General features: G+C 32.2%; 1 protein-coding gene across 36 annotated transcripts in view; it reads right to left on the bottom strand.

Moving 5' to 3' along the window:
- Positions 1 to 21,150, bottom strand: part of Dscam1 (Down syndrome cell adhesion molecule 1) — a 255,910-nt gene that overhangs the window by 85,948 nt on the left and 148,812 nt on the right. For 33 of the 36 annotated variants that reach the window (XM_073956048.1, XM_073956049.1, XM_073956059.1 and 30 more), the window contains exons 8-9: positions 15,922 to 16,766; positions 15,476 to 15,637 (exon numbers count right to left, since the gene is read on the bottom strand). In XM_073956048.1, the coding sequence (XP_073812149.1) occupies positions 15,476 to 15,637; positions 15,922 to 16,766 (1,007 nt within the window). Of the gene's footprint in view, positions 1 to 6,485; positions 6,777 to 9,982; positions 10,289 to 15,475; positions 15,638 to 15,921; positions 16,767 to 21,150 lie in introns of all 36 variants that reach the window. The other 3 variants (XM_073956060.1, XM_073956025.1, XM_073956029.1) reach the window with 2 other exon arrangements.

The raw sequence follows: 21,150 nt of genomic DNA, 5'->3' as shown, positions 1-21,150 counted from the left end.
GGGTAAATCCCCTTTGGGCACCATACATGTTACACTGGCAACTTCACCACGATTTAGGGGTTCATCGCCAAAGCTAAAGGGGCTAATTTGGGGAGGGACTATGTGCGACAGGAAATAAACAATAATTTACACATAATTTACACTTAAGTTGGAAATGAAAAACTTAGCTGAATACAGCTAACTATAAATTTTTCAATAAAGAGAAACCTATTTAGGATAGACGAGCCACGATTCAGCTAAGAATTTGAATTTTGGCTTTGTTGACTACTTTGAACTATTTTCATAGCAATTGGAATAAAAATACTAAAAGAAGATCACTTTTGTAAAAAAAATCCAACAATAATTTAGCTGAATAACAATAAATAAGGAGTATTTTTTATAAAATTGATAAGAAAATCAAAAATTTTGCAATTCAGCTGCAGAAAATTATAATTCAGCTAAGAAAACTGCTATTCAGCTAAGGTAAAATAGGCTCAGCAAAGAATATGTATAAGAAAACATTTACAATTCAGTTATAGGAACCTGTAATTCAGCTTAAAAGCCTTATTCAGCCAATTAAAACGGGTATTCAGCAAAGAAATTTGCAATATTTTTGCAATTCAGCTGAAGAAAATTCCAATTAAGCTAAGAAAGCTCTTATTCAGTTAAGGTAAAATGTATTCACCAAAGAATTGTCAAAAAGACGTTTGCAATTCAGCTTAGGAAATTGTAATTTAATTAACAAAAGTTTATTCAGCTAAGTAAAACTGCTGAATACCAATAATTTAAGGATACTTTTTATAAAAAAATCAATAATTTTCCAATTCAGCTGCCGAAAATTTTAATTCAGCTAAGAAAACTTCTATTCAGCTAAGGTAAGTAAGTAAAATAGGCTCAGCACAGAACATGTATAAGAAAATGTTTACAATTCAGTTATAGGAACCTGTGATTCAGCTTAAAATCCTTATTCAGCCAAGTAAAATGGTATTCAGCTAAGAAATTTGCAATATTTTTGCAATTCAGCTGAAGAAAATTTCAATTAAGCTAAGAAAGCTGTATGAAGGGTAAAATGTATTCATCAAAGAATTTTCAAAAAGACGCTTGCAATTCAGCTATACGAAATTGTAATTTAGTTAACAAAATCTTATTCTGCTAAGTAAAACTGTATTCAGTTAAAGATTTTTCAAAATTTTTGCCATTCAGCTGAAGGAAATTCTTATTCACCTAAGAAAACTGTAATTCAGCTAAGGTAGAATATATTCAGCAAATCATTTTTAACAAGACATTTGAAATTCAACTATAGGATTTTGTAATTTAGCGAACAAAATCTTATTCAGCTAAGAAAAACGGTATTCAGCAAAGATCTTTTCAATATATGTGCAAATCCGCTGAAGAAAAAGGTAACTCAACTGATAAAACTGCAATTCAGCTAAGGCAGAATATATTTAGCAATGGATTTATAATAAGACAATTGCAATTCAGCTATAGGAAGCTACAGCTATAGGAAGTAAAACGGTATTCAGCAAAGAATTTTTCAACATTTTTACAATTCAGCTGAAGAAAATTGCGAAAAATTGTAACAAAACTGTAATTCAGTAAAGGAAATATATATACATCAAAGTATTTATAACAAAACATTTGCAATTCAGTTATAGGAATTCCGCAATTCAGCTAAAAACTTCTATTCAGCTATGTAAAAATGTATTCAGCAAAGGATTGTTCAATTAACATATATAAAAAAAACAATATTTTTGAACTTCAGCTGAAGGAAATTGTGAGAAGACTGCAATTAAAACTTAGCTGAATACAACTAAAAACAACTTTTTCGAGATTTGTAAAATATTGAAATCCGAATGGAACCCACAATTTCGAATTCAGCCAATGAAATACTCAATTCAGCTAAAGATTATTTTTTTTATTAAAAAAATTAAAATATTTTGCTAAATAAAACTTTTTTAAATCTTAGCTGAAAAAAAAACACTTTTTTCAAGATTTATAAATTTTTTAAATTCGAATGGAACCCACAATTTTGAATAAGGTTAATAAAAAATTAATCGGTTTAGGACTTCTAGGAACACAACATATTTTCCACAATAAAGCTTAGCGGATACAACTTGAGCCCACTTTTTCGAGATTTATAAAATATTTCAATGCTAATGGCACCCACGATTTTTAATTCAGCTAATTAAAAACTTAATTAAGCTAATTACCTGCATCACAAACAATGTTATAATATTTTGCACAATAATTCCTCTTTTAAACTTAGCTGAATACAACTAAAAACTATTTTATCAAGATTTAAAAATATTTAAATTCGAATGGAACCCACAATTTTGAATTCAGCTGATAAAAACCATAATTATCTTTAGCATAATCCATTATTTTTATAATCAATTTGCCCCACATTTTGGGAATTGGGGAAAGGAAATAACCAAAACAAAATCATAATGAAATAAAAAAATTAATTTCAAAATCTACATTTAACGTAATTAATATTTCCAAACAATTAACCATTAATATCCAATACAGTAACATATTCAGCATAACCCGCTGAATTGTTGGCAATGCATTTATAAGTTCCACGATGATAGGCTTCCAGTGAATCAATATTCAACGAACTGGTCCTCTTGTTCATTTTGAAAATATTAAACCCGTTTTCACCCGTCACAATCAAGGCTGAATTTAATGTCCAATAGATATCCATGGGCAGATCACCCTTGGGCACCACACAAACAACACTGGCCACCTCACCACGATTTAGGGGTTCTTCACCAAAACCAAAGGGACTTATTTGTGGTCGGACTAAAATTAGGAAATAATTTTCAAAATTTTAATACATTTCAGGAAGTTAGAAATGAATTCAGCAATGATTTTCCCCAGCTGAATAGGGTTATTTGTTATAAATTTCAAAGCTTTAAGGGATTTTTAATAATTCTGAACAATATTTTCTTAATTCAGCTGCCAAAAACTGCAATTCAGCCTTGAAATTTTGTAAAGGTTATATTCTGAGTACATTTTAACAAACAACATTTTTTTATTTAAGCTAACAAACCCACGTTGCTAAAGAAATTTCCTAAAAGCGTTTTAGAAATAGATGAAGAGTAATGTTATTGAGAGTATGTAACAGTAGTATTAGTAAGGAATTGTACAAGTATTTAAAAGATCTGCTTATTATATTATGTATATAAGTAGAACACACCATTAACTTGTAATTCAGCAGCATATTCATCTAACCCAGCCATATTAACGGCCACACAACGATAAATTCCACGATGTTCATCTTGCAGCGAATCAATGCTCAAATAACTGGTGCGAGAATTCATTTGCATTACCAAAAATCCATTTTTTCCCGACTGTATGGGTTCCGAGTTTAATGTCCAATGTATGCTTAGGGGTAAATCACCCTTGGGCACTATGCATACAACACTGGTAACTTCGCCACGATTGAAAATGCCCTCACCAAAGCTGAAGGGACTTATTTGTGGTGGTACTAAAGTGTGTTTATAATAATGATGTTAATATAAATATTCCACGGCATCCGACTTTGGTTTTAAAAAACTAAAATCACTAATTCAGCTATCAAAAACCTTATTCAGCATAACATTTTCTATGAATAAATGCAAAAAAAAAAATAATCCACAGTTTGGTATTTCGTAAAAAATATGCAATTCAGCTATCGAAAAACTTATTCAGCAAAAACATTTCTTTGACCAAATAACTCACAGGTTCTTATTTTGCACAAAATTTTCAACCGAAAACTTTATTCAGCAAAACATTTTATTTGAAAAATAATCCATATTTGTCATTTTGTAAAAAAAATTGCAATTCAGCTACTACAAACCTTTTTCAAATTTTAAAAAAACCAGGCATTCTTTTGTATTTTGTAAGAAAAACTTGCAATTCAGCATGCCAAAACCTTATTCAGCAAAACATTTTCTTTAAGAAAATGCTTAAAAATAATCCAAAGTTTGATATTTTGTACAAAGCTTGTAGTTCAGCTATTGAAAACATAATCCAGCAAAACATTTTCGTGAAAAATGTCTAGAAATAATCCATTTTTTTGTATTTTGTAAAAAAATTCAATTCAGCAAGCGAAAATGTTATTCCGCAAAATATTTTCATTTGCAAAATGGTTCATAATAATCCATAGTTTGGAGTTTTGTACAAAATTTGAAATTCAGCTATGGAAAATCATATTCAGCAAAACATTTTCTTTGACAAAATGTTAAAACTAATCCTTAATTTGCTATTTTTTACAAAAAATACAATTCAGCTATCGAAAACCCTATTCAGCTAAATATTTTATTTGAAAAATTCTTTAAAATTGCCCAAAGTTTGCTATTTTGTACAAAAATTGCAATTCAGCTATCGAAAAGCAAAACATTTTCATTGAAAAATTTAAAAATAAGACTTAAGCTAGGGTCACATTAGGCAAATATTTGCTCTAGCGACCGGCAGTGTGCGCTTACTGAGAGCAAATGAGCGTAAATAATGCTTTGAAATCTATGCTCACTTGCTCTCAGTAAACACACACTTCCTGTCGCTGGAGCAAATATTTGCCTAGTGTGACCCTAGCTTTAGTTTGATATTTTGTAAAAACGTTGCAATTCAGCTACCGAAAAGAAATAATACAAAGATTAGAAATAATACAGAGTTTGGTATTTTGTACAGAAATTACAATTCAGCCATCGAAAACCTTATTCAGCAAAACATTTTCATTTAAAAACTGATTAAAATGATCCAAAGTTTGATATTTCGTTCAAATGTTGAAATTCTGCTACCGAAAAACTTATTCAGCAAAACGTTTTCTTGTGAAAATGATTAAAATAATCCAAATTGTGGTATTTGTACCAAAAAATGTAATTCATCTACCGAAAACCTTATTCAGCAAACCATTTTCTTTGAAAAATGGTTAGAAATATCCCAAAATAATAATTTTGCAATTCAGCTACAGAAAACCTTATTCAGCAAAAATGCTTTAAAATAAGCCCTCAATTAGTGTTTGCACAAAAAATTGTAATTCAGCTATTGTAATCCTAATTAAGCAAAACTTTTTTAAATAGTAAAATATGTAATTTCAGTAAAATATGTTCGTGGAAAAATTCTTTAAAAAAATCTCTTAATCCCTTGTTTAGTATTCTGCAAAGTAATTAGCAATTCAGCTAATGAAAATATATTTCAACAAAACATTTTCTTTGAAAATTTTTTTAAAAAATTCTTAGTTTTTTTATTTTGTGAAGACTTTGCAATTCAGGTCCTAAAAACCTTTTTCAGCAAAACATTTTCATTGAAAAATGTTTAAAATAATCGATAGTTTGATGTTTAGTATTAAAGCCAATTCAGCTTAAAAGACTCTTATTCAGCAAAACATTTTCATTGAAAATACTTAAAAATTATCCATATTTTGTACATACCACTATTCAGCAAAACATTTTCCTTGAAGAAATGTTTAAAAATAATCCAATGTTTTGTATTTTGTATAAAATTTCTAATTCAGCTATCGATTAAAAATAATCCATATTTGGTATTTTGTAAAAAAATGAAATTCAACTATCGAAAACCTTATTCAGTAAAACCTTTTCTTTGAAGAAAATGTTAAAAAATAATCCATTGTTTAGTAGTTTGAAGAAAAAATCGCAATTCAGCTAACGAAACCCTTATTCAGCAAACCATTTTCTTTGATAAAATATTTAAGAATTTTCCCTAGTTTGGTATTTTGTAAAAAAAGTTTGCTTTTCAGCGACAAATAACGTTATTCGGCAAAACATTCTCTTTGATAAAATTCTTAAAAATCCGTTGTTAGATATTTTGTAAAAAAATGCAATTCAGCTATCGAAAAGCTTATTCAGCAAAAAAATTTTATTGGAAAAAATGATTCACAATAGTCCACAGTTTGAAGTTTTGTACAAAATTTGAAATTCAGATATGAAAAACCTTATTCAGCAAAACATTTTCTTTGAAAAAATGCTTAAAAATAATCCGTAGTTTGACATTTTGTAAAAAAAGTTTCATTCAGCTATCGTAAATCTTATTCAGCAAAATATTTTCATTGAAAACATATTTAGAAATAATCCCTAGTTTGGTATTTTGTAACAAATTGGAAATTCAGCTACCAAAAACCTTATTCAGCAAAACATTTTCATTGAAAACATATTTAGAAATAATCCATAGTTTGGTATTGTGTAACAAATTGGAAATTCAGCTACAAAAAACCTTATACAGCAAAACATTTTCTTTGAGAAAATGTTTAAAAATTATGTACAAATTGGTATTCTGTAAAAAAGTTTGCAATTCAGCTACCGAAAACCTTATTCAGCATGGCATTTTCAACGAAAAAAGTGATTAGAAAACAAACAACAAAATCGTATAACCCTACACCCAAGTGTTCTAGTTAGTCGCAAGAAGTGAAGAGAAGTTTTGTTATGTTAGAGACATCAATGATTAGTAAGAAGGACCTTAGATTCAACAGGTGTTTAAGTGTGTCTTCTGTGTTATATTAAACCCACCATATACTTGTAATTCAGCTGCATGTTCCCCCAAACCAGCCACATTAACGGCTATACAACGATAAATACCACGATGTTTGGCCTCTAGCGAATCAATGCTCAAATAGCTTGTGCGAGCATTCATTTTGATGACCGTAAAACCATCTTGACCCGATGTTATGGGTTCCGAATTCAAGGTCCAGTGGATGGTTAAGGGTAAATCACCCTTCAACACAACACATGTGGTGCTAAAAACATCACCCATATTATAGACCTCTTCACCAAATGTAAAGGCAAGAACTTGGGGTGGGACTAAAGTCGAAGAGGGGAAATTTTTCAAAATAAAAATATTAAAAAAATAACAATAAAATAATGCAATAATAAAACTAAAAATATTTGTTATGTTATTGATTTTCTATTCTAACCATTAACATGCAACTCTGCGGAATATGTTGTATCACCAGCCTTGTTATTGGCAATACATTGATAAACCCCACGATGTTTACTTTCCAGGGCCATGATATTCAAACTACTTGTGCGAGGATTCATGCGCACCAATGTAAAACCATCCTCACCACTGACAATGGGTTGTGAATTCAAGGTCCAGTAGATATTCAAAGGTAAATCACCTTTCATTACCATACACTGGGCCCCAAACATGTCACCCACATTCATGGGCTCATCACCAAAAAAGAAAGGCATTATCTGGGGAGGAACTGAGGATAATAAAAACTAAATTAAAAAGAAACCGAAAATCCTAAAATTGTAGAATATATGTTGTTTATGAATGAATGCTTCCAAGAAATACCATTAACTTTCAACTCGGAGGCAAAGAATGTCGCGCCTGCCTTATTTTCGGCAATACATTTAAATACACCCCGATGATATTCCGCCACACTGGGTATATTCAGAACACTTGTTTTCGCCGACAGTTTTAATATGGTTATACCCTCTTCGTTGTTAATAAGGGGTCGCGAATTCAGAGTCCATTTAATGTTAATGGGCACATCTCCCTTTTGTATCATACACTGGATACCGGTACTTTCGCCGGTATTTACCGGTTCATCACCAAAGCTAAATGGCATAATTTGTGGAGGCACTAAATATGTTTTTTGAAGAAGTGAAGTTTTGGATTTTAATAATTTTTTTTTTTTTTTTAGATTTCGAAACTATTTAAAAGAAAAATTACAACATTTTCTCTAAGGGAAAAACACGATCGAAGGACCAAAATTGACATGGGAAAATTAGAAGGAGAATGAAAAGAAACCCATTTTTTAATTTTTTACTGGAGGAAATTAGGTCGAAGGACCAAACCTGGCAAGGGAATCTTAGTAGGAGAATAACAATTAATTTTTTTTTCAAACTTTTTAATATTATAAAGAGAATAAAAATTCAGTTGAGTGAAACCACTGGCTTAAAGATGTCCTACATATGAAAGTTTAGATTCAAAACCTAATCAATAAATTTAGTTACCCACCAGATATCCAGAATTGAAGGGTTAAGGTCACAACACCCAATTTCTATGATAAACCGAATCAAATTCTGAATGGTCCCTTCAAATGTTTTTTAAATCTCCAAAACATTAAAAATAAAAATGGAAATAAATATCCACAACAATTAAGGAATTGGGATACAAACAGTATTTCTGAAGTAAGTCGAAGGACCAAAATATGATTTATGTTTTTAAAGTGGGATAAAACAAAACTTCAGGAAACCCAAAATATATTCTGAAATGTATTTAAAAGATTTTTGAAAATTTCGGAAGTCGAAGGACCAAATTTGTTTTCTCTACAATTCTCACTCTCAAACGTTTTAGGTGATTGCCAAAATTGTATTGTCTTCAATTCTCCAATTCCAAAAATGAAGGATTTATTTTTTAAACTGGGATACAAAAACTTCAGGGAACCCCAAAGAATTTTAAATATTCTGAAATATATTTTAAAAGGTTTCTGAAATTTTTGAAAGTCGACGGACCAAATTTGTTTTCTCTACAATTCTCACTCTCAAACAATTTAGGTGATTACCAAAATTGTATTGTCTTCAATTCTCCAATTCTAACAACATAGGATTTAATTTTTAAAGTGGGATACAAAAACTTCAGGGAACCCAAAAGAATTAAAAATATTCTGAAATATATTTAAAGGAAATTTGAAATTTTTGAAAGTCGAAGGACCAAAATTCTATTTTCTTCAATTCTTACTCTCAAAATATTTAGGTTATTTTTTTTAAAGTGGGATAAAACCAAAACTTCAGACAAAACCAAAGAATTTTAAATATTCTGATACAAAATTTAAAACAAATTTTCAATATTTTTGAAATTTTTTATTAACCATTCACAGCCAATATGGCCCATTGGGTGGTAACTCCAGCATTATTTGTTGCCACACAGGTGTAGTTTCCAGCATGTCTAGCCCTAACCGATTCAATGCTCAAAACACTTATTCTTTGGCTGGTGCGGGTGACAACCACTCCGTCGTTGCTAAAGACGCGTCCACCATTGCGGGTCCAATAAATATCCATGGGTAAGTCTCCTTTATTTACCGCACAATAAGCCGAAACCATGTCCATTTCATTGATACTCTCCTCACCAAAATTAAAGGGCATTATTTGGGGTAGAACTTAAAGTAGGAATGGGTAAAATGAAAAATATTTTACTTCCACAAAAAATTCAACCAAAAATTTCAGAAAAATTTACTAATCTAAAATCTAAAAAGTTTTCTGCATTGCCAACCATTAACTCTCAACATGGTCGATGCCATGGTAACACCGCCACTATTTGTGGCCACACAGGTATAGTTGCCAGCATGTCTAGCCCTCACCGATTCAATACTCAAGACACTTAAACGCTGATTGTTGCGCGTTACCACCAAACCATCATTGGTGTAAATGCGACCACCATTGCGTGTCCAATAAATATCCAAAGGCAAGTCGCCCTTATTTACCGTGCATGATGTTGAAACCATATCCAATTCATTGACACTCTCCTCCCCAAAATCAAAGGGAACAATTTGGGGTAAAACTTCAGGACGAAATAAAGAAAAACACAAACACACACAAAAATATAAAATCTATTTTCAAAACTATGTAATTTTTTTAAGGACAAATCCTAGAGAAAAAATAAAACTTAACCATTCACTCTTAAAAATGCCCAATGTTTGGTAACCCCAGCATTATTGGTAGCCACACAGCTATAGTTTCCAGCATGTCGAGCCCTTACCGATTCAATACTCAATACACTCATGCGTTGACTGGTTTTGGTTACCACCAAACCATCGTTTGTATAAATCCTACCACCATTACGTGTCCAATGGATATCCAAGGGTAAATCACCTTTATTTACGGTACACGAGGCCGATACCATGTCCAACTCATTGACACTTTCCTCACCAAAATCGAAGGGTACAATTTGGGGCAAAACTAATCGGGGAGGAGGAAATACACAAAATAAATTCCACAAAATCATAACTCTACAAACAAAAATCTCTTAAAAGTCTTTAAAATCTTCTTCTTTTCTTCACCATTAACTCTCAATTCGGCCGTATGATAGGCCACCCCAGCAGCATTGCGGGCCACACACGTGTAATTTGCCCGATGTCTAGCATGTACCGATTCTATACTCAACATACTAATACGTTGTGTTGTTTTGGTAATCAAAATGCCATCATTGGTCATTAGACGTCCCACACCCAAACTTGGATCTGGCGCCGTAGTCCAATATAGATCCAAGGGCGTATCACCCTTATTCACGGTACATGTTGCCGAAACCATATCGTTCATATTGATAATATCCGAACCGAAATCAAAGGCGACTATTTGTGGTGGTACTAAAAATCGGAATAATTACGAGTTTTAATTCCATTAAAAATATTAAATTAAAAAATATGGAATTGTTTATTCCAAAACTGTGAAGAGGAAACAAGAAAATAATTTTATTGAAAACTTTTAGACGCAAATAACAAATATTTTTTTAGGAAAATATTATCAAATTGGAAAGTTCATAATCAAATTTTGAGAAAATTTTATTATGAATCTGATTTAAATTCACTTGAAACGGAATAAAAACCATGAAGTTTAAAAATACAAAAGAAGATACAAGATTAAGTAATATTTTTTGAAAACTTTTACACCTAAATCAAAATATTTGAAGAAAATATAATATGTTCGGAAAGTACATAAACAAAATTGGAGCATATTTAATGTTGGATCTGATTCAAGTATAATTGAAACAGAACAAATTTCACTTGAAACAAAATTTTAAATTTTGTAGAAATTTTTTTGAGTTTTAAGAAAGACATTTACAGCTTTTCCAAACCCAAATATCACAGAAAAGTGTTACTTAGGAGAAAAAACTGTAATTAAAAATATTATTGCAGAAATTGAATAACAAATTTTAATTAAAAAAATTAAGGTAGAAATCAACTCCATGTATACCAAAATAATGAACCAATGCTGCCTAAGAAGGGTTTCGGAAGACCCTATATGCTTCCAAAGGAATGCTAAGCTTAACTAAGAACAGTTGTTATCTTACAATCGTCTGAAATTTTGTTTTTTGGCTTAATATTCGTTCGGTAAGCAATGAATTTCAAACAAAGCTAAACATTGAAAAATTATAAAACACATCAAACGGCGCCCAACGTTTCATAACTACTGTCGATTTGTCAGCTATTTTAATTTGAAATATTTACTTAAATAAATTAACTTGACTTTGTCAGATTTACAAGATGGCGCCCAACGTAGAAATTTCTATGGTTTTGAGATCTAAAAGGACCAATAAATTGCAAATTTTAAATTATATCAGTGATTCCAGAATGCCAAGTGACCTAAAAAAGTAAAAAAGTATCAGTCGGCTTGGTCGATAGAGATAACCTCAGATTGTCAAATTTACAAATTGGCGCCCAATGTAGAAATTTGCATATTACAGAGATCTGATAGAACCAATAAATGGTAATATTTATATTATATTAGAGCTTCCAGAATCACATATGAGCCAAAATTAAAAAAAAATGTATCAGTCGGCATTGTCGATAGAGATAACCTCAGATTGTCAGATTTATAAGATGGCGCCCAACGTAGAAATTTGCATATTTCAAAGATTTGACAGAACCAATAAATGGTAATATTTACATTATATTAGAGCTACCTGGATCACATATGAGCCTCAAAAATATCAGTCGGCCTTGTCGATAGGATAACCTCAGTCTAACCTGAAGGATTTTTCAGAATTTTGTGGCCTTTTTTAGAAATATGAACTTGCCGACACAAATATATCCCGTTTAGGAACTTTTCAGGTTTTATCTTGACAATTGCGAATGTTTCGGATTAAAGCGCAAAAGTGATTTAATTTTGCGGAGGCGATACCAACATATGCAAGTTTGCAAGTGGGTCTAATGTTGAAATCATTGCTTTCGCCTTCTATTCTATTTGGTCACCTTAGGATTTTGAAAGGTTTTGAACCAGTATGTCGGGAAGCGTTATATCCAGAATCACCAAGACTCCACGAGCAGCTCTTGAATTGCACGTTAGCGAAAATGTCGAACTTTTGTGAAGGAAGTATCGGAAGGAGTTGTCCGATATAGCCCACCTTCGAACTTGATTATAGAATGAGAGAATTTTTGGGATGGGCAAGACTTGGATCAATGTCAGTCACTACTTCGGAGAAGTTACCTGAAGGAATGGACGTAGGATTTTAAAAGTTTTTGACGCTTATGTCAAAAAAATTATATAGTTGTAATCACTGTGCAGATTTCAACAAAATCCTCGAACAGCCTTTCAATTTATGTAAAAGAATAAATCCTCGAACAGCCCTTCAATTTATGTAAAAGAATAAAGAATTGCAAGATCGCATTTTAATTAGGTAGTACCTCCCCTTTATTCTTTCACATAAGATTGAGCGTGAAGTAAGCGACATATTTCATTGTGTTTGCAAGTTTAGACTGCAATTTAGCGAAATTTTTAAATATGTGTGAGGTAAGTACCGGTAGGAGCTGTCCATCTTCGAACTTGATTAAAATTTGAGAGAAATATTTTGATGTGCAGGGCTTGGACAAATGTCAGTCACTCCTTTCGATACCTATCGTGGCAAGCAGCCATTTAGGTCACTGTAGAATTTTTCAAACCTTTTGGACCATTATGTCACGAAGCATGGACTTGCCAATAAAAACTTTATAAACAAGACTATAATTTTAAGACTATCATCCAACAGTCCTTAAAGAACTCTCAAATGAAAATGTTAACATTTGTGATGGAGGTACCTAAAGATGTTATCCGATACAAATCTTCTTGCAACATGATATACGTTCGGAAGACATTTCACGATGTGCAATGTTTGGGCCAAATCTTATGCTCAATTCGTAGGTTATCGTACTCATCAACCATTTCAGTTGGTCCCGGAAGGGTTTTTAGAGCTTTTGCGCCATTATCTCAGGAAGTACGGACTTAGCCCCGAGAATAACTGTAACTTTTAAATAGGGGTTGCGATTACAACCTGTATCTAAAAATCAAAACGAGACAAGCCTTTAAACTGCACCTGTTTCAAAATTTTTGAAATGTTGTGTGGAAGGTACCCCAGGGAGTGGATCGATATGGTTCATATTCGAAGCTGATATATTTTTGGAAAAAATATTATAATCTGCAAAGTTTATGCGCACCAATTTCGCAAAAAATGTTGAATTTTTGTTGGGCACGTATCGGAAGGTGTGGGGCGATTGGCAAATTTTTGTTATCTATGTGGAAAGTGGCGCCCTACATTGAACTTCCGTCTTAAAAATAGGTGCACAATGTTGACAGAATAGGTGCCACAAAATTAACATCAAAAGTTTAACTTAAAATAAACACGAATTATTAGGAGGTAATCTGTGGAAAATTGGTGCCCAATTTTGAGAATCAGTTTTATACCAACATTTTTTAAAGTTTGTGTGGGAAGTACCTCAAGGGGTGGATCAATATAGTTCAGATTTGAACCTGATCTATGTTTGGAAAAAATGTTATAATGTGCAAAGTTTGGACTAAATCGTTTACTTCCTTCGAGTGTTATCCTGCGCACCATTTTCGCGAAAAATGTTGAATTTTTATGGGGCAGGTATCCGAAGGAGTGGGCAAAATGGCACAACATTGAACATCCGTCTTGTTAATAGGTGTCCAAAGTTGACCGAATAGGCATAATTAGCATCAAAAGTTTATCTTAAAATAAAAATATATTTTCAGAATCTAATCTTTGGAAAAATGGCGCCCAATTTTAAGATTCAGTTTAAAGTCCGTGTAAAACGGCATTCTAAGTTAACCTTAATCTGAACAACGTTAACCTTAAGCTTTCCAGTTCAAAGTCTTTGTAAAATTAGGCCTAATCTTGAACCTCAATCCGACGTCTATGCTCTCTGGCAGTCAAGAGAAATTGGAAATTTGCGCTCAACGTTTAACTTGAAAGTAAAATGACGCCCCAAATGTTGGTACCCAATGTGTAACTTAAGCTTAAGATAAGTTGTTGGCAGGAACTATGTGTAAAATGGCGCTCAACATTCAAATTCCGTGAAATTCCAAAGTTTAACTGAACTAAAAACAAATTATTAAAATCTAGTCTGTGTAAAATTGCGCCCAATCTTGAGATCGAGTAAACCAGCGTTTAAAGTTAAACTTATTGCGAACATAACTGTTCAGTTCAAAGTATTTGTGATGAGATGCCTTACCGTGAACTTCAATCTGAAGGCTCTGAGTAATAAACTGAAAGTAATCACAAATTACCATCCTGCTGTCTCTGTGAAATGGCGTCCAACATAGACTTTATTACAAAAAGTGTTATTTCGGGTATCATTGGTAAAATTATTTCTAGACAAAAAATAATCTGAAAATAATTAAAAATAATATAATAGAAATAATTTGTGAAATGGCGCCCAACCTTAAATTCCTAACAATGTCACGTTTTCGAACAAATATTCAGCTTTTTCAGGATAGCATTGGTAACAATATTTTCGGATAAAAGAGGAGTATGTCAAATAACTTCTAAGCATTCAGATATCTTAATATATTTTCGGTCAATATGTAACTTAAAGCCAACATAAATTGCCATTCGCATGTCAATTGGACAAAATGGCGCCCACCGTTGAAATTTATTTTTTTTTACTACCACATAAATCTGTGTTTTAAACAAAATATGCAATTTTTTCTGGCAGCATTGGTTACATTCTTTGGAGGTTAAAAAGTATATGAGTTATGCTTTCTTATAGTAAAACGACACATTTCGTGACGCTTTTACAAGCTGTACAATATATAATATTGCCTTCATACATAATTATATGTTTTTATGAAGACATTTTCGATGACAATAAAACATTTTCATAAAAAATTCCCCCATATAGGTATAACATAATATTCGTAGATCGGATGATTGTTTATCAAATTTTGGTACTTAAGGCAACCTAAGAGTGGAATTTTTACGCAGAACATAGAGGAGAAATTATAAAACCCACGGTGATTTACGGCGAAACCCTTACGTAGTTACGTTTAAAATATACACCCTAACTGTTTTGTGGGGTCTTGAAATAATAATGACATTTGAGATTACAGATTATTTTGATGGGAATTACAGGAAGCTATAATTAAGGATAATTATATTTCAGTTATTTACCAAGGACCCAATTATTTTTCAATGAAATTTTAAAATGAAAACATTTTAAATTTTTATGAAACAAAAATGGGACCTTTGGCTTTGAGATGCTGTTATCATTTTTTGGGGCAAAATTGGGTCTTTGTCTACTGACAATTTTCTGCTCTCGAAATTTAGCAGCTTTTATGTGGCCAATGAATGTTGACCACTCATTGCGTTCATTGATTCTGAAATATAATTTTCAAACTTGTGCTTCGCTTTGTAATTCTTTGACAAACGGACTGACTTTATAGGATCATAATGTCTTTCATGTCATTATTTTCAAGATTCCCAAATGTGTTGTTTTAAATATTGTTGGTCAACATTTGTCTAATGCAATGTGACCTGATAATTGAAACATAAAAAAACTTACCCATGACTTGAACTTCAAGGGAACCGCGAGCAGAATAACCTTCAGCATTCTTGGCAACACAAGTGTAGGTAGCCTGATCCGAGTTACGTTCAACGTTTTCAATGATGAGAGTGCCATTGGGGAATACCTTTTGTTTGCGGTTAATTGGCAGGGCACGGTTGTCTGTTAGGGAAGGGAGGGAGTGAACAAGTTAATAAATAAATATAAATCTTGATTTTCAATATAAAAATTCTTCTGGGTTTCATATCACTTATGCCATTATTGAGAGACCGAAAGTCTTGTCAGATTGTAAACAAACTCTTAGAATTTTTAGGAAACTTTTTATATAAAGGGGCCTTAAGAACTTCCGATTTTTAAAGGCGTTTAAAATTTTTCGATTTTACTCCACAAAAATAAACTGCTCGTTATGCAGAAATATAACACTGAATAATTTCTATCAAACTTACCTCTTTCCCACACGATCGAATCAATTGGATAACCAGCAACGGGACATGTCACAACCAGAGTATCACCAGCAACAATAGCCTTCTTTTCCATTTGACGAATATAGGGTAAACCGTAGACATTCAATTTGGCCGAGTGTTCAGCAATGCCAACTTTGCTCTTAGCCATACACTTGTACAAACCACCATCATTTGATTGGACCGAGGTAATATTCAAATACGACACAACATCTCCATTGACTGTAACATATTGTCCAACTTGATAACGATCATTGTTTGCAATCTTTTTGCCATCTAATTCCCATGAGATTTCAGGCGTTGGATTACCGCCGGCAACGCACTTCAAGAATACACTTGGTCCAGGTTCCATGGTCTCTTCTTGGAAAGCTTGACGTATAACGGGAGGATCAAAACGGCCACCCAGCTTCAATTCAGCACTAGCCTCAGCAGATTCCTGATCGTTGCGTACAAAACATTGATACATGCCCTTGTCTTCTTTCTTAACAGATTCAATGCGTAAAACGGGGTCAGAGTGGCCAATAGCTTTACCATCCTTTAACCAGCTAATTGTCTTAATGGGATTACCACTGTATTGGCAAGTGAAAACGGCTGGGCGTCCAAAATCAACAGTTTGGGTGGGAGGATCTATTTTGGCTGACAAGGGGGCTGTTACAGTTAGGACAGTTTCAACAGATTCACCACCAACGGAATTGTTTACGACACACAAATATTTTCCCGAATCATCTACAACAGCATCCTTAATAATCAATGTGCCCGATACTTGTTTGACGCGATCATTCAATACAACAGCTTGTTTGCGGGTAGTGCCTTCAATGAATTTATACCATCTGAAAAAATAAAATTTAAATTAGTCTTCCTTTGTCTTTTCTGAAAGTTTGGAACTTGAAATAGAAATGATCTTGAAATATGTTTTGATATGAAATGCTGGCGTGTAGTTGTTTTGTAATTTTTTTCTAAAAGCACATTGAAATGTAATGGTAATGGAATTTGGAAAAAGCTTGGAATTGTTTGCAAAGTCAAGCAAGAGAAAGTCAAAAATTTAATTAAAAATAAAATTTTGTTTGGAAATTGAAAATAAAAACCTTCGCAGTTGGGCCATACATACTTGTAAAAAGCCTCCATGCTTTTATTGTAAACCTGTTTCACAATTTTAAAGGAAAAAAGTAATCACAATAAAGTTTGAATGAAAGCTTTTAAAAAATGAGTGTGCATACTTCCAACCACTCGCATTTGAGCAAAGCTTTCATTCAAGCTTTTAAGCTGAGTACTCCACTTAAATCGTTTGGGATTTAATCTTACTGTCTTTCCATTGACATTGTGAAACAGGTCCGTACTTCCCTGAGGCTAGACTTGCTAGGCTTCCTTCGATTTGTAAAGCATTTCATAGTTGTTTTTGTAACACATTTCAAGATCATTTTTATTTCAATTAATCAAAAATTGTCCTAAAAGCTCCTAAGCGAAACTTCCTGTCGAAAAAAGAAGACCCAACACGATGTGAACCTAATCCTAATTACAACTCCTAATTCTAGAAAACACAACCTTTAAAAGCATATTCAGTATTTTCAAATTCTATTCAAAAGCTTTAAAGCTCTAAGACAATTTTTTTGATACGATAACACGAAAGAAAGGGGAGATGAAATGCCTAACACTGTAAAACAAAGATCGTAACGAAAAGGCTGTATGTAAAAGCTTAGAAGAATTTTCAAAAATTGTTAAGATCAGAGAACACAATTATGGTTGGATGACACAAAGGAGAAAAAATCGTACCGAAAGAGGAAAATGGAAGTAGAAACTTTCTGGTTCGGAACAAACCTCAGATTTGTAATTGGAAAAGCTTTGGCCGTCTATAATTATCACTTTTATCTGTGATTTCATCAGAAAGAAGGAAAATGCTTTGAAAACTTTTCAAAAGTTGTAAAGCTCAGACGGCACTATCATGGTTGTATGACATAAAGGAGAGAATATCGTATGGAAAGAGGAAATTTGTAGTTGAAACTTTCTGTTTCTGGACCAAAGCTCATTATTGTAATTTGAAAAGCTTTGGGCGTCTATAACTATCAATTTAATTTGTAATTCCATCAGAAACTAATTATTTAAAAGCTTCAAAGCTCTACAATGAATTTCACACTACATTGAAAAGGCTTTATAAGTCAATCTATTATTCAAAAGTTTATTCGATAGATATTACTTTAGTGTTTCAAGATTTTTTTAAAGTTTAAATCTCTGTAAAGAAAGTTTGACTTTTTAAAAGCTCTATGTAGAAAAGTGCATCATTGTACATTGTAGTATATTGTACAGTTGTAGTATATTTACACAGCACTTGATTTAGTATATCCCGAAGATTTAAATTGCATATATGTATGTCAAATAAACCATATAAAAGATAACCCAGCAAAAAAGTTCTAATGTAAACATTTTGTTATTCGAATTACAATTATACCTATACACAGGCACTGGATAAGCTTGACCGGGACAATGGCCCACAAAAGTTTCGCCCAAGGGAACATCATTTATTTCAATACTTTTCGTAGCAACTCTAGGTTTGACATGACCCACAGGTTCTAGAAAAGACAAATATTTTTTAAATAAAACAAATAAGAACTCTGGTCCTTTTGAGGACTCGAGATTTTTTCTATCGAAAACTGCCTAAAGTTTTATGTTTTCGATGCCCAAAGACGAACAGTCTTACAGGGTGTTTTTGTAAAAATGCTTGCGTGTCACACGAACCGTTCGTACTAAAACGTATACGTTCAAAATTTGGTTCTTGTAAAATTTTACGAACATTTCGTTTTTATCTGAAAGCTTTCGTCTATTTCGTAAAAGCTTTTATATTTCAGGGCTTCCATGATACTTATTTTGTGAATTTTGCATAGGCATCTGCACGTAAAATGTGTTACTTGATGGCAACCCCGATAAACAGATGAAAAACAAAAAATAAGAAAAAAATGTAATCAAATTTGTCCAAAAATAATTGTGATAATATGAAGAAACGGATGTACATATACGCATGTGCTTCTATGGAAATAAATAAAATTGCATTCCCTTCCAGTTTTCGTGTGTTTTGTGCCATTTATTACTCAAATTATTTCATTTTCATTCAAAACGATGGGTCTTTTCCATTCGTTTATTTTTGACGTATTCGTTCGTCTGATTTTGTTACGAAAACCAAAAAATTACGAAAATAAAAAGCTTTCATTTGTTTGTCACACGAATACAAACGTCAACCACTATGAAAACCAAATTGTGTCTTCGTTCATGAAATCGACGAACGAATGGGCAAAAACTTTTTACAAAAACACGCTGTTAAACTTTACATAAAATGACAAAATTATCACCGTTCTTTATGTTCTTATCTTTTCAAAAAAAAATTACTTCTCTAACCCAAACCCATTTTTGTTTTTGTTCAGTACCTAAATGCCGGCATTGGATAGGCTTGAGCTTGACATAAAATGGCAAAACTATCACCCGAATCCATGGTATGTTCTTGTAAACGATCACCAGATACCCGAGGACCAACACTGCCAATGGGTTCTGAAAAATTATAATAATTTTCAAAATTTATTCAAAAAATATTAAACCTTGAGCCATAGTGAAAACTGCCTGAATATTTTTTAGTAAATAAAAATAAATTTTTTTCGAAATATTATACCTAAAAACCGGAGTTGGATAAGCCTGGCCCATGCAAACGATGGCCATGCTATCACCCGAACTTCTAGTCATTTCTTGTAAACGACCACCGGTGATTTTGGGACCTACACTGCCCATGGGTTCTAGAATAAGATAAAAGCTATTTAATTTAAAATTTTTAACAATAACTTCCACTGAAAACTGCCTGAATCATAAACTTTGTATTTGCATCTATCTTTAAACCAACCTTATAATTGGTACCGGAAATGCTTGAGCTTGACACAATAACGCAAAACTTTGACCAATATCTTTGACAAATGTAAAACTTTTCGATTCACCAGAGAAGGTGGGAGCTTTGGCTCCAACAGGTTCTAGAAGAGAGTTGAAAATTATAAAAAATAAGGAATTGAACAACAACTGCCTGATGTAGTGGGATTGTATTAAAGTTTTCTTGGAGCTTTTATATTTATATCTTTATGAAGTTTTAAAACACAATTAAAACTTTACGTTATTATTACACGTTTACATTATAATGGACGGGATAATAACTGGATACGCTTGAGCTTGATATGATGACAAAAAGCTTTAAGCTATAAAGATGAAACAAAACAAATCAATTAAAAATCCACACTGCCTAAATTTTTTTTTTTGACCTCTAAACTTTAAAACTTTGGATATATGGCCTTAAGTATTTAAGCTTTCAAGCTCTAAAGTATTTCACAAAATGTCGATACTTTTACAAATTTACCTTATTATTGGCACTGGATATGCCTGAGCTTGACATAATAGAGCAAAGCTTTGACCGTAATGACGAACAAAGGCAAAACTAGTCAAATCAGTTGAAAATGTGGGAGCTTTTGAGCCCATGGGTTCTATAAATTAAAAGAAACAATTTGAATATCGTAATAAAAATAACAATCATCCACAAAGAACCAGTTGGTAGTGTAGCCGTACAAAGTAATTTCTCACGAAAAAGCTTTAAGCTTTAAATTGGTAGTAATTTCCTAATATGGCGGGGATATCAATAGTAGAACTTTAAATATAGATCGTCAAAAAATACTTGCTAAAGCTTAACATAGAACATGCATATACATGAAACTTATCTCAAAAACCAGTTGGTCTTATTGCGACACATAGCAATGTTTCACCAAAAAAAGCTTCGAGCTTTAAATTAATGGAGTTTTCCCTATGTCTTAATCCGAAGTTTGACTTCTAATGTAAATTGTGAACTTTTCTAATTTAAACTATAAACATTACATTCAAAAGCTTTTTATCGAATCTACAAAGCTTTTTCGTAGAACCTATAGCTGTTATTGCTACATATAGCAATTTCTCATGTAAAAGCTTTAAGCTTTAAAGGAAAAGTATTTTCCTTATGCATTAATATCAAAATTTGAGCTCTAAAATTTTAATTGATAAATTTTTACTGTATGCCCTAAAGCTTTGCATTCAATTCTGAAAAGCTTTTACAAATTGTAACTTCAGCTTACAAATTCTGATGAACTGAAGTCTAGATTTAAGAGAGCAAACAAATTTTCAAATATTTTCCAAGAGAGACACTAAAGCTTCAAAGAAAATTTAAAA

Source organism: Musca autumnalis, unplaced genomic scaffold (assembly GCF_047663935.1).
Source record: "Musca autumnalis isolate F117 unplaced genomic scaffold, ASM4766393v1 scaffold_5, whole genome shotgun sequence".
In the NCBI taxonomy this organism is placed as follows: Eukaryota; Metazoa; Arthropoda; class Insecta; order Diptera; family Muscidae; genus Musca; species Musca autumnalis.
This window is presented reverse-complemented; position numbering and strand designations above follow the sequence as displayed.